The sequence below is a fragment of the Polypterus senegalus genome, chromosome 7 (genome assembly GCF_016835505.1).
Source record: "Polypterus senegalus isolate Bchr_013 chromosome 7, ASM1683550v1, whole genome shotgun sequence".
NCBI lineage: Eukaryota > Metazoa > Chordata > Cladistia > Polypteriformes > Polypteridae > Polypterus > Polypterus senegalus.
Window position 1 is genome coordinate 173,885,404 of NC_053160.1, and position 18,549 is coordinate 173,903,952.

At 39.8% G+C, this 18,549-nt stretch overlaps 1 protein-coding gene across 4 annotated transcripts in view; it reads right to left on the minus strand.

Annotated features, from left to right (window-relative positions):
* Window positions 1-18,549, minus strand: part of tll1 (tolloid-like 1) — a 322,342-nt gene that overhangs the window by 37,208 nt on the left and 266,585 nt on the right. For all 4 annotated transcript variants that reach the window (XM_039759616.1, XM_039759617.1, XM_039759620.1 and 1 more), the window contains 2 exons: window positions 15,555-15,735; window positions 6,451-6,576 (listed from right to left, as the gene is read on the minus strand). In XM_039759616.1, the coding sequence (XP_039615550.1) occupies window positions 6,451-6,576; window positions 15,555-15,735 (307 nt within the window). The remainder of the gene's footprint in view (window positions 1-6,450; window positions 6,577-15,554; window positions 15,736-18,549) is intronic.

Consider the following 18,549-nt stretch of genomic DNA (forward strand, 5'->3'; position numbering starts at 1 on the left):
TCCAACCTCTGCTCCTTAGGGACAAGCTGACAGAGATGGGAGTAGATTTATAGCTGGTGGCATGGATCGTGGACTATCTTACAGACAGACCCCAGTATGTGCATCTTGGGAACTGCAGGTCTGACTTTGTGGTCAGCAGCACAGGAGCTGTTCAGCCTATATACATCAGACTTCCAATACAACTCGGAGTCCTGCCACCTACAAAAGTTGCTGACGACACTGCTATCGTGGGCTGCATCAGGAGTGGGCAGGAGGAGGAGTACAAGAAGCTAATTAAAGACTTTGTTAAATGGTGTGACTCAGACCAAGGAACTAGTGGTGGATTTTAGGAGGCCCAGGACCCTTATGGACCCCGTGATCATCAGAGGCGACTGTGTGCAGAGGGTGCAGACCTATAAATACCTGGGAGTGCTGCTGGATGATAAATTGGACTGGACTACCAATACTGATGCTCTGTGTAAGAAAGGTCAGAGCCGACTATACTTCCTTAGAAGGTTGGTGTCCTTCATCATCTGCAATAAGATGCTGCAGATGTTCTACCAGACGGGTTGTGGCGAGTACCCTCTTCTACGCAGTGGTGTGCTGGGGAGGCAGCATAAAGAAGAAGGATGCCTCACACCTGGACAAACTGGTGAGTAAGGCAGGCTCTATTGTAGGCATGGAGCTGAACAGTTTGGCATCCATGGTAGAGTGACGGGCGCTGAGCAGGCTCCTGTCAATCATGGAGAATCCACTGCATCCACTGAACAGGATCATCTCCAGACAGAGGAGCAGCTTCAGCGACTGACTGCTGTCACCATCCTGCTCCACTCACAGACTGAGGAGATCGCTCCTCCGCCACACTATGCGACTCTTCAGTTCCACCCGGGAGGGTAAACGTTAACATTATACAAAGTTATTGTCTGTCTGTTATACCAATACATTTATTGCTGCAGATTACGCTCTCTGTGTGGTGTCCCTTTTAAGAGGTTCAGACCATGGGGATACCATACTTGGATGGGTATCTATCTATCTATCTATCTATCTATCTATCTATCTATCTATCTATCTATCTATCTATCTGAGGTCTGACAATTAAGTTTGCGAATGTTGCACTTACATTGGCCGCACTGTACAAACAGCTCGGGAAGGTTTCATGACTTTGGTATATCAGTGTCTCACAGCTGTGTTCATGTCTATATGTGGCAGTGCCTTGCTGAGTGGCATTCATTATTGTTGTTGCGTGTTCTTGTGTGCCATTTCGAGAATGTGTGAGCTTGCGTTAGAGCTGCAAACAAACACCAGCTCACATGGCACCATTTGTGAGGGAGATTTTAGCCAGTAAACAAATAACTATATTGGAACAGCCTCCCTACTCACCTGTTCTGGATCCCAATGACTTTTTTCTTTACCCGAGATGAAGGAAATATTTAAAGGAAGACATTTAGGACATATAATACGACGGCAGCTCTGATGGCCATTCCAGAAAAAGAGTTCCAAAATTGCTTTGAAGGGTGGGCTAGGCGATGACGTTGGTGCATAGCTTCCCAAGGGGAGTACTTCGAAAGTGACTGTAGTGATATTCAGCAATAACGTGTGCACCACTTTTTCTAGGATGAGTTTTCAAACTTAATTATTAGACTTCGTGCAGTGCTGCTTCCTGGAGACCTTTGGGTAGCATGGCCATCATGACGCATGGGCCCGCTGGGCAGTTGCCTGGGGGCCCCAGGTTCATAGGGGACCTATGCTAATATATGTATGTTGTGACTTGCTGAGTGGTTCTGTAGGTAGGGGCCCCAGTGCACTGCTTTTCCCGGGGGCCTATAATGCTGTTAAGACCGTCCTGTTGTGCAGGCTGCATCGCTGAACACCAGCTACTTTAATTAATGTCATTCAGGAAATGCCCTCTGCCCTCTGCCTTACACTAAGACAACTCAAATGAATTTGTTTTGAGGTAAATACATATCGTTATATTACTTTGAGTGGCCTTGGTCTGAACCTCAGCATGTTTCCTGGGCAAACTTTAGGATGGAGCATCCTATCAGGTTGTCTTCTGAACAATACGGTCAGCCAGTCAGTCATCACCCAACCTGCTATATCCTTACACAGGGTCACGGGGGTCTGCTGGAGCCAATGCCAGCCAGCACAGGGGAAGCTAGGAACAAATCCCCGAGCAGGGTGCCAGCCCACCGCAGGGCACATACACACCCACACACCAAGCACACACTAGGGACAATTTAGGACCACCAATGCACCTAACCTGCATGTCTTTGGACTGTGGGAGAAAACCAGAGTACCAGCATGCAAACACCACGCAGCGAGGACCCGGGAAGCAACCCCAGGTCTCCTTACAGCGAGGCAGCAGCACTACCACTTTGCCACCATGCCACCCCTGAATAACACATGAAAGGTGAAATAATTTCTGTAGTACACAACCCATCTCAGAGCAATGAGAAAAGACAAAGCAAAGCCCAAATTAGGCCAAAGACATTCTGAGTGTGGGACAGATCACATCTCAGAAACACTTACATCAACACGTTTAAACACCAGAAGTTAAGGGGATTTACCAATTAGATACAGCGCTGATGACTGAATGGACAGTTGTAACAACTAGAGCTAGCAGATGACAAGAAAAAATATGGGAATTAAGTTACAGTTCCTGTGTGTTTTCAATTCATTTGTTATCTAGTTAAAATTATTGCGGGATCCTAAGCTTTATTTTCTAATTTCAATGCAATGCATCAAATCCCACTTTGGTTTTTGTGTCTCCCAAAGAAGATGTTGATTTGGCCGTACAACATGCATTTTTCAAATTCCAGGTTGTGATTGCTTAGACTGAGTTAAATTTACAGTAAAATCATGTAAAGTTTGCTTAATCTCCTAATCCGAACACAAACCCTCAAACAACTAATGTTTAGAAGGGAGAGGAAGACATGACTGAAGATGAAAGCAATATCTGTTACAACTCATCAAAACAGTATCTTACTTTTTGATTTTAATTAACAATAAAGATCCCAAAGTAAACTATAAAACTTCACATTCTATCTGAAGAAACTACGAAAGAGGTACCATGTCTGGGGTTGGTTCCTACTTGATACCTGGCGCTGCCTTTGTAAACCTGAAAGTGAAAGGGTGGGTATTATACTGCCATTTGTATTTTGTTTAAAAATCTATTACTCTAAAAGTGTCAGGAAGAGTAGAAATCAAAATTTAGATTAAAAAATAAAAACGAATGTCATATTTTGCAAGATATGGACTAACTAATGTGAACATATTCAAAATGCCATAATATTTATTCAATAGATATATCCAACTAATAAATCAGTGTAATATGCCACAGAATTTATAGTTTCTGTTTGAAAAGGTGGGGACCACTAAAAACTTAACATAATGAAATAAATTTGACAACACTAATAGTTAAATAAATAAAATATTTCTTTGCATTGCAATGTTCATCTGTGCCTAATATCAATATAACCGTATGCGTTAGGCTAGGTATAGGTGTATATACAGCATACACTGAGGATTTATTAAGTATTTAGTCCCCTTCACTTTATTCACATTGTGGTGGATTGCCGGCATGTTACTCCGGCCCTCACCCCCAGGCCGCGAGGAGGAGCCCTCCCGACAGAATGATCAGGCCCCGAGTTCCAGCAGGGCATCACGGACTTTGTAGTGTTTTTACACAGCCCTGCTGGATACCTTGGGGGCCACCAGGCGTCGCTGTAGGCGGGCTCATAGGCTCGCATGTGCCCTATAACCCGGGAGTACGTCATAGTCATGTGACGGGAAGAAACGACGTGCTCGGGGTGAAGAAAAGGACTGTTTGCCCTGACCCGGAAGGAATAAGGAATTGTGGACTGATTGGACAGGAACACCTCCGGGTCAGGGTGTATAAAAGGATTGTGGCAAGGCCCAGACAGTGAGCTGAGCTGGGAGGTAGGAGGGCAAAGTGTCTGGGCGAGGAGGAAAGAGAATAGTGTTGCTGTGTTGGATTTATTTGTAATTTATGAGTGTAGAGTGGAGGGTGCACTGTATAATAATAAAAAGAATAGTTATTATACTTTCACCTGGTGTTCAGAGTGGTACCTGAGAGTGTTAGAGGTGGACCATGCCTCTATCTGCTACACTGGCGTAGTCGGCAGGATTCACTGGCCATCCGTTAGCAGGGGACCTGCATTTAAAACAAAATTTGTAGTGGCAGAGAACCCTAAGAAGGTCCCTCTTGAAACCACGGAGTTGAAAACCCCACCCACGACAAAGAGCGCTGCAAGTGTGAGCCGTAAACTACAGCAGACCGCGATGGGGAAGAAATCTGGGAAGAAGACGGGATCTACGCTGTGGGCTTGCCTGACAGGCGGTGAGGAAGACCGGGCACAGTTTAGAACTGAGCAGATCTGAGCGGGGCGACAGCCGGAACGTTGTAGGATCGCGACTCCCGAAGATTATTACAGGGAGTTGGAGCGGGATCAGCTACGTTCCGAGGTAAGTGCTGGGAGAGTTGTTTTGCAGAGGCCTGTCTGCACAAAGCGGACAAAGAGCACACCTGCCTCAGACCTAGGCAAGATGGCCACGACAAGAAGAAGCCGGGCCAGTCTAGGAGTCCGCAGAAGGGAAGCCCATATGGCGAAAGCCACAATGTGACCTCGCGCGAAGACGGTCAGAAAGGATCCTTCAGTGAGGTCAGTAGTTCCCCGACGGATCCGAGCTTCCTGAAAGAGAAGGGGACGCCGAGCGAAGCAGCGCCACAATTTAAAAGAAATAAAGAGGAGCGGGAAGTGACTGAACAATCTGCTGACAAATTAAAAGAGGCAGATTGCAGTCCGCCACTGCAGGCTACCCGTTCCTCTTCGGATTCCATGTCCCAGAAGCCTCCGCGAAGCCCAGCAGAGCACGTGTCAGGAGCGGACGTGCTCATTGGCTCCCGGCCAGTAGGTGAAACAAATGCGGAAGCGGACTTACCCCCAGCCGAAATAACTAACTTTGTGGACTTACGGGAGCTCAAAAAATACCTCGAGCCCGTGTATGCTTTCTTCCAGGGAGTGAAGGAACTGAAGGCTCGTGTGGAGGAGTTGGGAGCTACAGCCGAGGCGCCGCTGAGAGGACTATTGGAATACCTGCAGCGATTAGGCCGAGAAGCCCCGGTCTCGAGTGATTTGGCGGTGCAGGTGAGTGAAATCTGTGCCGTATATCATAAGGGGATACAGTGCGATCTGGCCCCGCTATTAATAAACGGCGAGTGTCAAAGCGCTGTGAACCCGACAGTGGAGCGTGGTATGATGACTGACTGGGCGCACTGTATAATAATAAAAAGAGTGACTGGGCAAGGAGGAAAGAGAATAGTGTTGCTGTGTTGGATTTATTTGTAATTTATGAGTATAGAGTGGAGGGTGCACTGTATAATAATAAAAAGAATAGTTATTATACTTTCACCTGGTGTTCAGAGTGGTACCTGAGGGTGTTAGAGGTGGACCACGCCTCTATCTGCTACAACATCAAGTAATACTCAATACCCAAGGATGACAAAGAAAAAACAGGACTTTAGGAACTAAAGACCCATGGAGATTTCTAAACCCCTACCCAAGAGCATATTGCTTCTTCTAACCAGTACATCACTGTTACTCAAGAACTGATTATTTTTTTATAGGTAACAATTTTTTGCCCACGATCAAATCTTGAAAGTATGACACTTTTGTTATCTCCAACCATGCCTCTCTGATCATGGAGCTCAAATCACTATGCCCCACATACTCATCTTGCAGGTGGCCTCTTAACACCCTGTTATTAGCTGATGATAACTATACAGAATTTATTAGACAAATACATCCTCAGAGATCTCTGAAGGAATACTCTGGGAAACTCTGAAGGCATTTTTAAGAGGACAGATTATCTCATATCCCTCCCACAAAAATAAATCAGGAACCTTGAAGCCCCCAGAGTTCTTCTTCTTCTTTCAGCTGCTCTCGTTAGGGGTCAGTAAAGTTACCAGAATAGATCAAGAACACGAGAGATCTCCAAATGAGGCACTTTTTACAAATTGGTCGTGTGTGCAGCATCCAGTCGATTAAATGGCATTTCATGTATTCAAAGACACAGATGGAGATTAAGGGGATGTGCATTTAAAACCAGGAATCGTTTCTTAACACAAAGAGTTGTGGCAAACTAGAAAAAACTACTGAGATGTGTAGTTGAAGTGGAAACTTTTCCAAATGTGATGATATATTTGGATAACTTTGCCTAAAGGTTAGTTGGTGATATTATATTTACTATTAATAACATAAAAAACAATGTTTCATTGTTGTTAACTAACACTTTCACAATTATTTAGTGGTATATAGTTTTGGCATCAAAAAGAACTAATAAAAAAGAAAAAATGTGTTATGCAACAATGTATATCACATCAAATAAACAATGAGTATTTACATACCCAGCTCAATTATCATCATACACTCATAAAAGACATTCACGTACCTTCTTTACAGTCATGCTTGTTTTCATGTAGCACAAATCCATGGCGGCACTGACACACATAACTTCCTAGAGTGTTGATGCATTCATGAAGGCAGCCACCATTATCCTTGGAACATTCATCCTTGTCTGTGGATAGTGCAAGAGATTTACAACATGCCAACTTAAAATGATTAATTTCCTAACCAAAAAAAAAACAAAGAAGTAAAAAAAGCTAGTGTTTTTTGTCAAGAAAAGGATACTATGGAATAAAGAGAGGCTAACACTTGTATCCATTCATACTTCATAGTTTACAGTCATTGATATTACACTCGGTATTCAAAAAAAGAATTCCGGGATTTCAATGTTCATTATATTGAAAAACTCAATATATGTGACAATTGACAGAAAATCTTGTAACCTCTGTATCACAGTGACATTGGATGCTGTATTATTCATATTATAAGCTTTAAGTCTTACACAATGTTCTCAAACATATGCTGATATTGTGGATGATGTCAGAACTCATGTGTTCAGAAGTAAAACTTAAAAGAATCATGTAAAATTTTTAAGTTATTGTGCCTAAGATTCAGGCCAGTAATGGTACAATACATCTATAGCTGCAGATAGTCGTGTTTAAGTTCTCCCACGGATAAGTCTGAGCTTGATTTTACAGTATAATTTCTGGTATTTTATAATGTTGGTCGTATAAGTCAAATGCGGAAAGCTCACGCTATTAGTCCAAGAGATTATGATATGCTAACGCCCACCTGAGAGAGTAACCATGTAGCACACGGCCCTTTTTTTTCTATGTATTGTGCCTACGTGACCACACGGTAATACCCAAACTATTCCGAAGCGACGATTGCACTGTTGTGTGTTTTTTGTATCTCACACTCTCATACCTTTACCTTTATCATAAAAGCATCACTTATCTACAATGCAGTGTTCGATCAGAAGAAAATATGAAGCTGGTTTTAAATTAAAAGTCATTGAAGTAGCGAATGAAATTGGTAACTGCGCTGCTACAACAAAATTCAGTGTGTTTGAGAATCTGGTGTGAGACTGGAGGAAGCAAGAAGATTAAATGTCGCATTTTTGAATGGGCGTATAAGTCGGGGTCTGATATTATGATCAATTTTTCAGGTTTCAAGACCTGACTTATACGCAAGTATAAACACGGTATCTATCTATCTATCTATCTATCTATCTATCTATCTATCTATCTATCTATCTATCTATCTATCTATCTATCTATCTATCTATCTATCTATCTATCTAACCTTTGCAACTGTCCATATATAAATCATTATATTCATTCTGCTTTTCCCTGTGAGGGCCACAGCATCAACAAGTCGTGCTGGGGAATTCTCAGAGAGATATAATTCCTCCAACATGTCTAAGGTTTGCCCTTCTGTCTTCTCTAGGTTGGCTGAGCCTGCTACATTTATCACAAGAGGCACCTGGGGGTCCTAACTACATGTCTAAACCACTTCAATTAGCTTCCCCTGAAGCAGAGAAGTCTATGTCCTTCTTGTACAGAAAACTCATTTCAGCCTCTTGAACTTGTGATCTCATTTGTTTGGTCACCAGAATTACTGACTTAATTCTTCATCTTGAAATAAAATGAAGGTCTGCTATAAAGGATTGTGTAGGTGTCTTGATTGCCTATACCACAAGATGGGATTTAGTACATGAGAATCCACCAAAGACTAATAATTACCAGCCACATAAATAAGCCATTGCACAGCTGATTTCTTTATCTTGCTTGTATTACAAAATAGTCTTAATAAAACAGAAAGAGGAAAAACAAAGGAAAAAAAAATAACTTAATTTTCATCAAGTCAGCACCCCTTCATATTTCACTTTAGAAGATCTAACTGATCTATTCTACTGAAAGAAATGGACCAATAGCCTAGCCTTCAAACACTCCTAAAATAGGATCTTAAATTGTTTAAAGCCTGGGTGTGTAAAAATAATTAGTATTATAGATATTATACTATTATTAGTATTATAATAGTATAAAATAATTTATAGCTGCAGTGTTTTTTGCTGTGGTGGCACACTTTTTGTTATTAAAAACATTGCAAGGCACACCACTATTCTACTAACCACAAAAACATTACATCTCATACACGTCCTCAGCTGTCTGAAGGAGAAGGACTACCTGAGAACTACACGGCACTTAGTGAGCACTTTGAAGGCATGTCCCAGATGCTTCATCCCTTTGCCTGCACCTGTCTGCCTCAGAGACATCTTGTATGCCCACTATCCACCGGCCCTGTGAGACTCGCTGGTGACCACACACCCAGGCAGACAGACTCTACCAACCAGAAGATGCATCTGAAAGTGCTGTGTCTGCAACGTAACAATTGCAGAGCTGCTTTTATGCCAGCATTTCCACGTAGCCCTGTCCTCTTCAGACTGGTTTTGAACACTTGAGGACCTTGTCCCTCTCAGGTTCAGACACAGGTGTGCTACACTAGTATTTCCACGGCACACCTGGGTAGCCCTCACACTGGTAGAAAAACACCAAATTAGTAAGGTGGATCAACTTAGAGAGTAAACGTATGTACTAAAGAAGTGATGCACCACACTTGAGCAGAAATAAACTATCATTTGGTTGTTTGAAACACTAAGACAGGAACTCATAATGCTGGTGCTGTGCCGAGGTAAGACGTTCAAGTTTGAGTAATAATCCAAATGTTGCATAAAAAACAACCGACTTATGTTTTGTATGTAAAGAGATATTACACTTTGAAATCCCGGAAATCTTTTTCATCCCAGTATATATTTTTGTTCTACTTTACCTTAAGATCTACTGATATGCTAGAGATTTTAAGCCTTTTCTTTAATATTATACATTGCAACAATTAGCTTATCCAAGAATTCATGTTCTTTCATAAGTAACAAAGATACTACCGTGCTTCATGACTACCTGGTAGAAAACAATACAGTTGTCATGAATACAAGATCATGTTAAGCTCAGTTTAATAAATTTCACTTTTTTAATTGCAGATCATGTAAAGAATTTTTTTTCGTGAAAAATGCTTGCTGTAATAAATCTGGACAATTCAAAACACAGAAGAAGCAAAAAGATTATATTTTTTTTAGAAAACACAGTGAGAGAGCTACAATAGAGTTAGCTTTCCATCACAACAAGAAGCAGTTACAGTAGATTGGTTTTATAGCAAAGTAGTCATCTAAGAAAGGTTTGGCAAGGTCAGAAGTAAGGCTAAGGGTAGCAAAAGTAAACATGCCCTGTTTAAAGCAGCCACCGAAGGAGATTAAAAAAGGCAAATAACTGAAGTAGACATTTAGATGCAACAAAATCAGAAATCATTGTAAGCTGGCTAGGTTTTACACCAGCACTGGTAACCTGCTCTTCATCTGAGCTTACTCCATTGGCATGTCATTCATGAATTCTGTCCTTTCAGCATGCTTGGAAATGAAAGTCCAGTGCCAGGTTAGTTTGCATGCCTACAGTGCATCTTATAGAGTATGGAAGCAGAAAGAGGAACATGACCTCCTGGCTAATTTGGACAATGATGTAACAATAGTTTAAGAGAGATGATGAATTGCTGTTATCCTCATTTAGTTATATGGCATAAACATCTTAGCGATATGCAGTTTGGGTTATAAAACAATTACTATTTTACAGTGTGGTATGGAAAATTTTGACGTGCATATGGACACTTTCTTCTTCTCAAATTCTACTAATATTTCAGTTAAAGGTTTACACCCTATCGGGTATGTAGAGATGGAAATCCATTACCAACTAAAACAAGCAACCACATTAATTTTTGTTTCATGAAAGGAATTAGAAATGTCAAGTCATTTAATATTACTGCTTTCTCTTGATTTACATTTTTTTTTATAAAAACTGGAGTATATCATAGGGTAGAATGACATTGTAATACATGATATGAAGAGATCAGACAAAATTCGGAGGAAGCAAGTAATGGCACCTAACTGACAGAGAAGACTGAGGCAAAATATAGAGCACACTGATTGAAGGAAGTTTATTTTATGGCCACACTTAGCCACACTTATCCAAAAATAATCGTTATGTATAATATGCTACCCTGGCTGTTCGTTTGTCTGTCCAGAATTTTAAATTACCTGTAGCTTGCAAACAGTTTGACCTATTGACCTGAAATTTGGTACACATATACTATGTGATGTCTACTGTCCGCTTTCGGGGTGATGATTGACCTCCAAGCTTATTCCTCTTTTTATTTTTATTTTATTTTATTGTAGAATCAACTCTCAGCACCGGCCAGCAGGTCGGCTGTGCGGTGCATGCATACGGGCGTGTTCTCATCCCTACAACCGTCGCCTTCACTTCCCATACCTCTTAAATCATTCTTGAGGTCGATTGAAGACTTAAGTGCCAGCTTAAGTAAAAAAATGAAGGAAAATGTACTAAGTAATCACAACACAAACACTGACTTAATCAGTTTTAATGCGAAAAGATGCTGACGAAAGAGGAGAAGAAGCAGGTCACTAGGGTGGAGAAGCAGCAAGCGCATCAACCTCTGAGCAAACGAATGCTAAACGTACAGAGAAAGAGCATGAAAACTAGGAATGCTCAAGTCAAATGTATTCACTGAACATTATCGTGCAGTGCGCCGTTACTGGTAAATAATATTTCCGAAAGACAAAAGATGAATTGGAAATGGTCACCTGAAAATCATATATATCCATTCAAATCAATATCAGGCGCTACTGATTATTAAAATATTCCTGTTGATGCTCAGTTCATCTGGGAAGCTGATTTATTTGATAAACCAGGTCCATTTTCGTAGACAAGAGTAAGCGAAGATATACTGTTCGAGAACTTTAACAAATAAAAATAAAGGAATTCTGACATACTGGAATCTGAATCCCTGTTTTGCTCTAAAACTCCTTAAACTTTAACTATAGAAGATCTTTTTAATATAATAAATTGAGAAATCTGCTTTAAAAATTCTGAGGATCAGCATTGATATAAACCCTCTTCACTTTAATACCAACTTTAGAGGGCATGGGAATTTATTATAAATATTCTAAATAAGTGAATAGTTTGTATCGTTTGCAGTTTATAGTCTTAACTCATGCCTCCTTAAGTGCAAACCATTCACAAACCTTTATATTAATAAATACAAATAAACGGGATAAAAGTCTCACATTTTTTAAAATAAATGTACTTGCTTAGTAATAACAACAATAATCAAGGACAGATAATAGGTTAGTTATTCTTATATTTATCTCACTTTATGTCATTTGTTTTTGAGATCACCCATATATGGTTCATTATAGTTAGACACTCTTTATGGGCCATTTTAATGTATTTATTACGACAGCAACTTTCATGCAAGGCAGAGATTGACCATTTAAAACGACTTGATTCTCTTTAAGTTTTGTTAATTAAAGGTTCACCTTCTTTTTTAAATAAATAAAAAATAAAAATAATGCATTGTGAAATCAATAGGCAGAAAAAAAGTTCCTAAAAACGTAAAACAGACTTAATTACTGTAATCACTTTATAAAATAAAACCGATATTGCTTTATTTTTAAGATCTTGTTTTGTGTTTGATTTAGTCCGAAACTATGCAAAAATGAACGCATTTTTTGCTAAATTGTTTTTCTGATGATAATGAAATACAGTGGCACTTCATTGATGCTACTTGGGCTAAGCGTTTTGAGCATGGGACTGGAACTATATACATAAAAAACATTCTTCTTCTTCTTCTTATTATTATTATTACTAAGACTGCTACCAATAAAATATTGAATAGTATGAAGATGTTTAAATTGGCAGACACAGCATTGCTTCATAAGTGACTGAAATTCTTTTCTATTTCATTTACCTTTTATTCTTTTTATTATTTTTTTATTTTGGTAATGCCTACTACCACAGTTCAAATCAAGGTGTCGGTTTTCCATATTACTGCAAAGCTTAAGGGAAAGGTAATCGTGTTAATGATGGAGAACAAATGTTTTGTTGTGAGAAAACAAAAACATTTGTTGCCATAAGAAGGAAAACAGTCTCCCAGTTTTTGAATGGATTATTTTCAGTTTGGCAAAGTCAAGGAAAAATCCATTCCCAGAAGAGTAAGTTAGATTTTGAACTAATCAGAGGACATGTGGTCGTACCTCTGAGACTCTCAGAGGCCACCAGTCTGTCAATAATACGTACTCGGCCTGACGGGGCAACCTGCACCAAGTTCTTGCAAGATTCAAAAACAAAAATTTTCTCTTTGCAGGATGCTTCCTTGTCTGTGAAAGAAAATGTACCAAAATAGTACCAGAGATGAGTAAGAGCTGGCGGGTTAAGCACTTTGCTGCTAAATAAACATAACGGCTGATAAACTGTAAATGATGTATTTTTTACCTTTTTTTGAGGTAACAAACCTCATGACACAATTAAAACCTTTATATTGGCACTTACAATTAGAATAGATATGTTAGAAAAAAAAAACAGCACTCTTATTAAGCGTTACTTAGGAGCTATACAAACATTATTTATTGTGAAATAAGCTTTATACTATATACACATGTAAATATACAGTATATACAGATTTACTTAGAAACTACTATGCCACAAAAAGATAGTGTTATACTATGCATTCAAATCGACATGTGTGATTAGCAAGGTTACACATACAAGTTACAGGATATGCATGTCTGTTATACTCTCAGCCACCACTAGAGGGCAGATCATCGTGTTAGCCATTGGTAGGTTCAGATCTTGGTTAGCTGTGGAAGCTTTGACCAGCGTGGGTGGGCACTGACCTCACAAATGAGTAAGATTAAGAAACTGGTAAAAAGACTGGCATACTAGGGCATATGTCGGACATACAGTACAAATGAGAATTTGTGGAATTTTGCTGACATTATTAGTGTTAGCAAGAATGTTTACACGTTTCTCAGGAAGCTTCTAGAAGGCACAGCATAATACCAAAGAGAAGAACTATGGATCATGCCTACTATGCTGATGCTCTCCCCTTTGCACTGGTATTTCACAGCCCTCAGTAGAAGAGTGAATAAAAGTTCAGAATATGGGTTAATGGCTTGCACAGAGTATCCATTATAACTTCCATCCACCCATAATCCAACCTGCTATATCCTAACTACAGGGTCACGGGGCTATTATAACTTATGTCAGTGATTCACTGTTAATGATAGCTGCATCTGGATCCACGATTGAGTAAACTGGTTCACTGTTGACAGCACTGGGTCATCTTTACTAATGCGTTCCCATTCAGACTAATTAGACTAACACATGGAGACATTACAAGCACCAGGGTAATCTGGACACCATTCTCCTTCAGCCCACTGCTAGAGCAACACAAGTTATGCAGGGGGACAAAATCAGAAATAACAGTTCAAGTTTTCTAAGATCACTTTTGTTTTCTTCTAAGAAACCCAGAAAGTTATACAATTATTAGGGCTAAACTTCAACATCTTCAAATGATCTACTCAACCCAATGTCTAAGGAGGGCTGAATCCATCATCTCTGATGCCAGCCATCCAGTTCATCCCCTGTTTTCACTTCTGTTTTTTGGTAAACGCTACCAGAGTCTCATCACACGCTCCACCTGCTTCGGTGGCCATAAGGTGACTGAACTCTCACTAACCTGATCTAACCTGCTCTGCATTGTACCCACCTGCGTGTTTATGTGTAATGCTTCAGTATGTTACATGTGTGCTGCCTTACACTACATACTACTACACTTATTTCTTGTATTATTTATACATAATCGTATTGTCTTATTGCCTGTACATACTGTGCTCCCCTGCTTACCCCATCCCCAATCCCCTCACCCTGAAACTGTGGCACAAGACTTTTACTATGGTCACTTGATTGGCCATTTAGGGTGGTATTTCCCAACTGCCAGGCTGTGGCCCAGTAGAGTCCTTAGAATAATTTTGCCAGTCCATGCAAATCAGTGAAAAAATGGTGTCATGTTCTGTCCAGACACATGAAACTCCAAGAGGGCCCACCTTCTCTGCTCTCTGATTGAATTGTAATGAATTTGGACACTTGTAGCTTTAAAGGGGAATCCACTCTCCGATGTAATTTTAATAAATCTGGACCCAGGAAACTCCATGGTGGGATCAGTGCCTTTGATCTCAAATTACTAAAACTACATGCTCGACACTCAAAGGAGGTCCCACATCTCTGACTTAATGATAATAAACCTGGACGCTCAAAATTCCAAGGGGGACCCCCTCATCTCCCACACCCCCTATACTCTAATCTAATCACTTGAAAGACCCCCACTCTCTGATCTAATGTTAGTAAATCTGAATGATAGAATCTACTGCTCTATTAAGAAATCAGACTTAAATATCAAGTCCTGGCACTGATGTTTTTCCACTTTAGCCCTTGGTTGGACAAATTATGATGCAGGGTATGTAATTTTTTTTTTATATTTTCCACCTCTCTGGTCTCCAAAGATTTTCTCAGCCTTCTGCCAGTCCACAAGTCGAAAAGGTGGAAAACTGCCGATTTCGGGCAACTACTGGTGCCAAGACAGACTCAGGATCCTCACAAGCCTGAACTGGAACAAACTGGTTTGACAATGTCATGTTATGTACAGTAGGCTAACACAAAGATGGGCACAGTTATGTTAAGCGGTAACTCTCAGTTGTCCCTGTAAAAGTAAGTGTGAGTATGAATGTGCCATGTCATGGACTGGCATCCCATCTAGGACTGGTTGTTGTCTTGTCCCTGACATTGCTGGGATAGACTCCAACTGCTTGTGACCCGGAATTGGCTTAATTGGGCTGGGGAATTGAAAAATGGGGTGAATGATGAAAAGAGGTTAAGGTACAGTATTAGGATAACTTGTTTACTGCACTATGGATATATTTTTCAGATTTAAGGTAAATTTTGTGTCATTATTCATACATCTTTAATTATCGTTGATATGTTCATACTGCTGTTGTTTATTGTTTGCTCAGTATTAAAATTATATTGTCATATATTGACAATTGGCAATTTAAGCATTTGATAACTCTATAAATTACCATGGCAATACATTTTTTAAATACTCTTTTCCACATTAAAGAAATACATTTTCATACTAATAGAAAAAAAAAAAGTTACGTAATTGCAAAAAAAAAGTAAAAAGGAATACCTGAAAAGAAATGTGCCTTAAACCCCTTCTTTGACACTGTGTTGTCAGATTTGAATTCAATCCTCATGTTATTGTATTGCGACGTGATAACCTCAGGCACTTCTGTTCCACAGTACTTTCCGTGTAATTTGGAATCTGAGGAGAGGCCGCTGCGTACCTCTACATAGTCATATTTGCATACCTGTGAAGAGCAACAGAGGGCCCTGTTACAAGAAGTCTTTTGTGGAGCACATTTTAAATCTTGTTGAATGTTAACAAATAAGCCACAAGAGAAACGGGTGATTTCCGTCTCTTTCAGTTTACATTAACCAGTAGGTGAAGCTAACTATGTCTGAGAATGAGAGAAATAAATAAATCAAAGGCATTTCCAATCTGAAAAGAACTAAAAATAAGGCTTTATAACCTTCACCAGTGGCACACCGGTTGTGACTGTGAGCCTGCGACTTTCTCTTCTGATATTTAGCAGTCAACAGAAATGCAGGCTGATGGCTCCGTCTGACCTGTTTAGCATACTACTCTGCCTCTAACCTCCCTTCTCTAGAGGTTAGTGCTTAAAAAACGACTAAATCATTCAATTCCCTGTATTTACATTTACAGTGTATCCTTTGTCCACCCATCTGACCCGAGGGCAAATTACTTCACCTAACAGTAAATGCTCCACAAACATGAAGTAGCTGAAGGCAGCAAAAACTGAAATTACATGTCAGGCCTCTCATTTGAAACCGCCAGAGGGGTTTGCTTACTTTCATTTAATCTTGTTTTAATCTTTTTTTTTTTTCTTCGGTGTTACTGAAATTATAGCTATTTTTCTTTCAAGGTACAGACACCGGTGAACGAGAATGAAATAACATTAAGAATGTAACCCATGTGTAGTGGATTTACTAAAACATCAAAAATATTCTTGCAAACATAAATCTGATTCCGAAAAAGTAAACCAGTTAGCTTCAATTTCCCTAACTGTACAAAAGCAAAAGTCCATGAACTTACTTTCAAAGACAGTTTGAAAATAAAATAATTATGACTACAATGCCACATAAGAAAATATTAGCCAACATGCCAGTAACGTGATAGTTATTTCTGGGTTTTTATTATGAACAATATGTTTAACATCACAACAGTTCCAATTACTCTAATGTTGTCTAACTGAACATATTTGAGCATTGCAAATGAGGCTGTCAGAACACACATCAGACAATGAAAATGACCAAATGAATGAGACACCGATTGCTTAAAGGGCAGTAACGCCAGAATGAGACACGGAAAAAGAAAACAAATGGGTGTGCGCTACAGAAAGTTTGAAAAAAAATGAAACCTCAGTGGGTCCAAAGGTAGCTAGACTTGTGTGTCTGGAGGACACATCTGGGAACAACACGCTAAAAACTTTGAGAAATCCACTACTGAAAAGTCTACACCCAGAAGGTTCCGTCCTAAAAACCCACCCTCCAATTTTACTCCAGTTTGTGCACACTTAACACTATAATTACCAGAGAAAACTCGTAAATCCGGCCCACCCTAAATTGGTTCTCACCTCTCTGTCAGCATCTTTTGTCCTGTAAATGTGCCGATTAAGACAAGCAGCAAGCAGCCTGCTATTCCATCCCCCCACCGCTGCAGAACACGCACAATGTTCTCCCAGCTCATGCCTTGTTTGATTAACTGGGAGTGAACTGCTGGAGTTTTAGAGTAGAAATAATACAGTAGATTGTTATTTGGAAAGCATACATTTCATGTGTGTTCTGTTTCTACAGTGATCTGTGTAAACACATTGTTAAAACAGAAACATTTTCATATTTTAGTAATAAATGTTACAAAATGTAGGCATAAACTACACTCTAAAACTCCAGCATTTCACTCCCAGATAATCAAACAAGGCATGAGCTGGGAGAAGTTTGTGCACGTTCTGTGGAATAGAATGGAATAGCAGGCTGCTTGTCTTAATCGGCACATTAACAGGACAAAAGACGCTGACGGAGAGGTGCGAACGGATTTAAGGTGGGCCAGTTTTACGAGTTTTCTCATAGGCTCTGGTAATTCTAGTGTTAAAGTTCAGGGCAGCAGCGTCCCATTTCTACTCGTGTATTAAACAAATACATAAAATGACTATGGAAAGACAGGGAGACAGAAAAAGATTGTGAACAAAAGACTTGGCACTGAGAGAAATAGAAACGTAAAATTGCTGTCATCAATTCAAGAGCTCAAGGTAGCTAGAGCTTAGTGATTCATTTGTATATTGGAATGAGCAGCAACAAAATAGACCACTGCAGGTACTTGGCCCATTTGAGAAGTGCTTCTGTCTGCTGTGATATCATTCTGTCATTTTCACTATTACATCACAATATGACATAACAACAGCAGATAAAATTTAGATAAGCATTGTGGTCTATGGATATTATAAATGTTAAAACACTGTGGCTATATTCTAGCATGGCATTTACAATTAGACAATAATGCTAACTTCCTTTAGTTATGCATTTACACATGCAGTGACAAGGTTGATGCTGTGTAGCTTCGTCCATGGTTGTGTTGGAGTGCTGTTAGTGTTGTTAGGTACATTTACCGATTTGGGTGTTTTGAGTATCAAAATCTGCATCTTCTATGGCTCTGCGTTATCAACTCTCTTAATGGCAATGCTTTCCACCTCCTTTTCACAGGGTGCAAAACCGCTTACTTTGAATGCTTCAAATGACTTGCAGTTCATATTTTCACAAACATAGCTGTCGATTCTTTCAATTTCATTTCAACCCCAACACGATCTGTGTAACTTAGAGAGCACACACAGCACCTTTTATCACTAGCCCATTGATGTCTATCAAATACCAATGTAGAATCTCGTTTTACAGAAAGGCTTTCCCTTGCAACAGGTTATGTTTAACACATAAAGTGTGCCTGCCACATATGTGACACAAATTTATATATTTAATAGGGGTCTTCTTAGGAGACTTTTTGGCTGTAGACAGTTTATAGTAATCAGAAGCTTGCTCTCCGTCAGACCAGG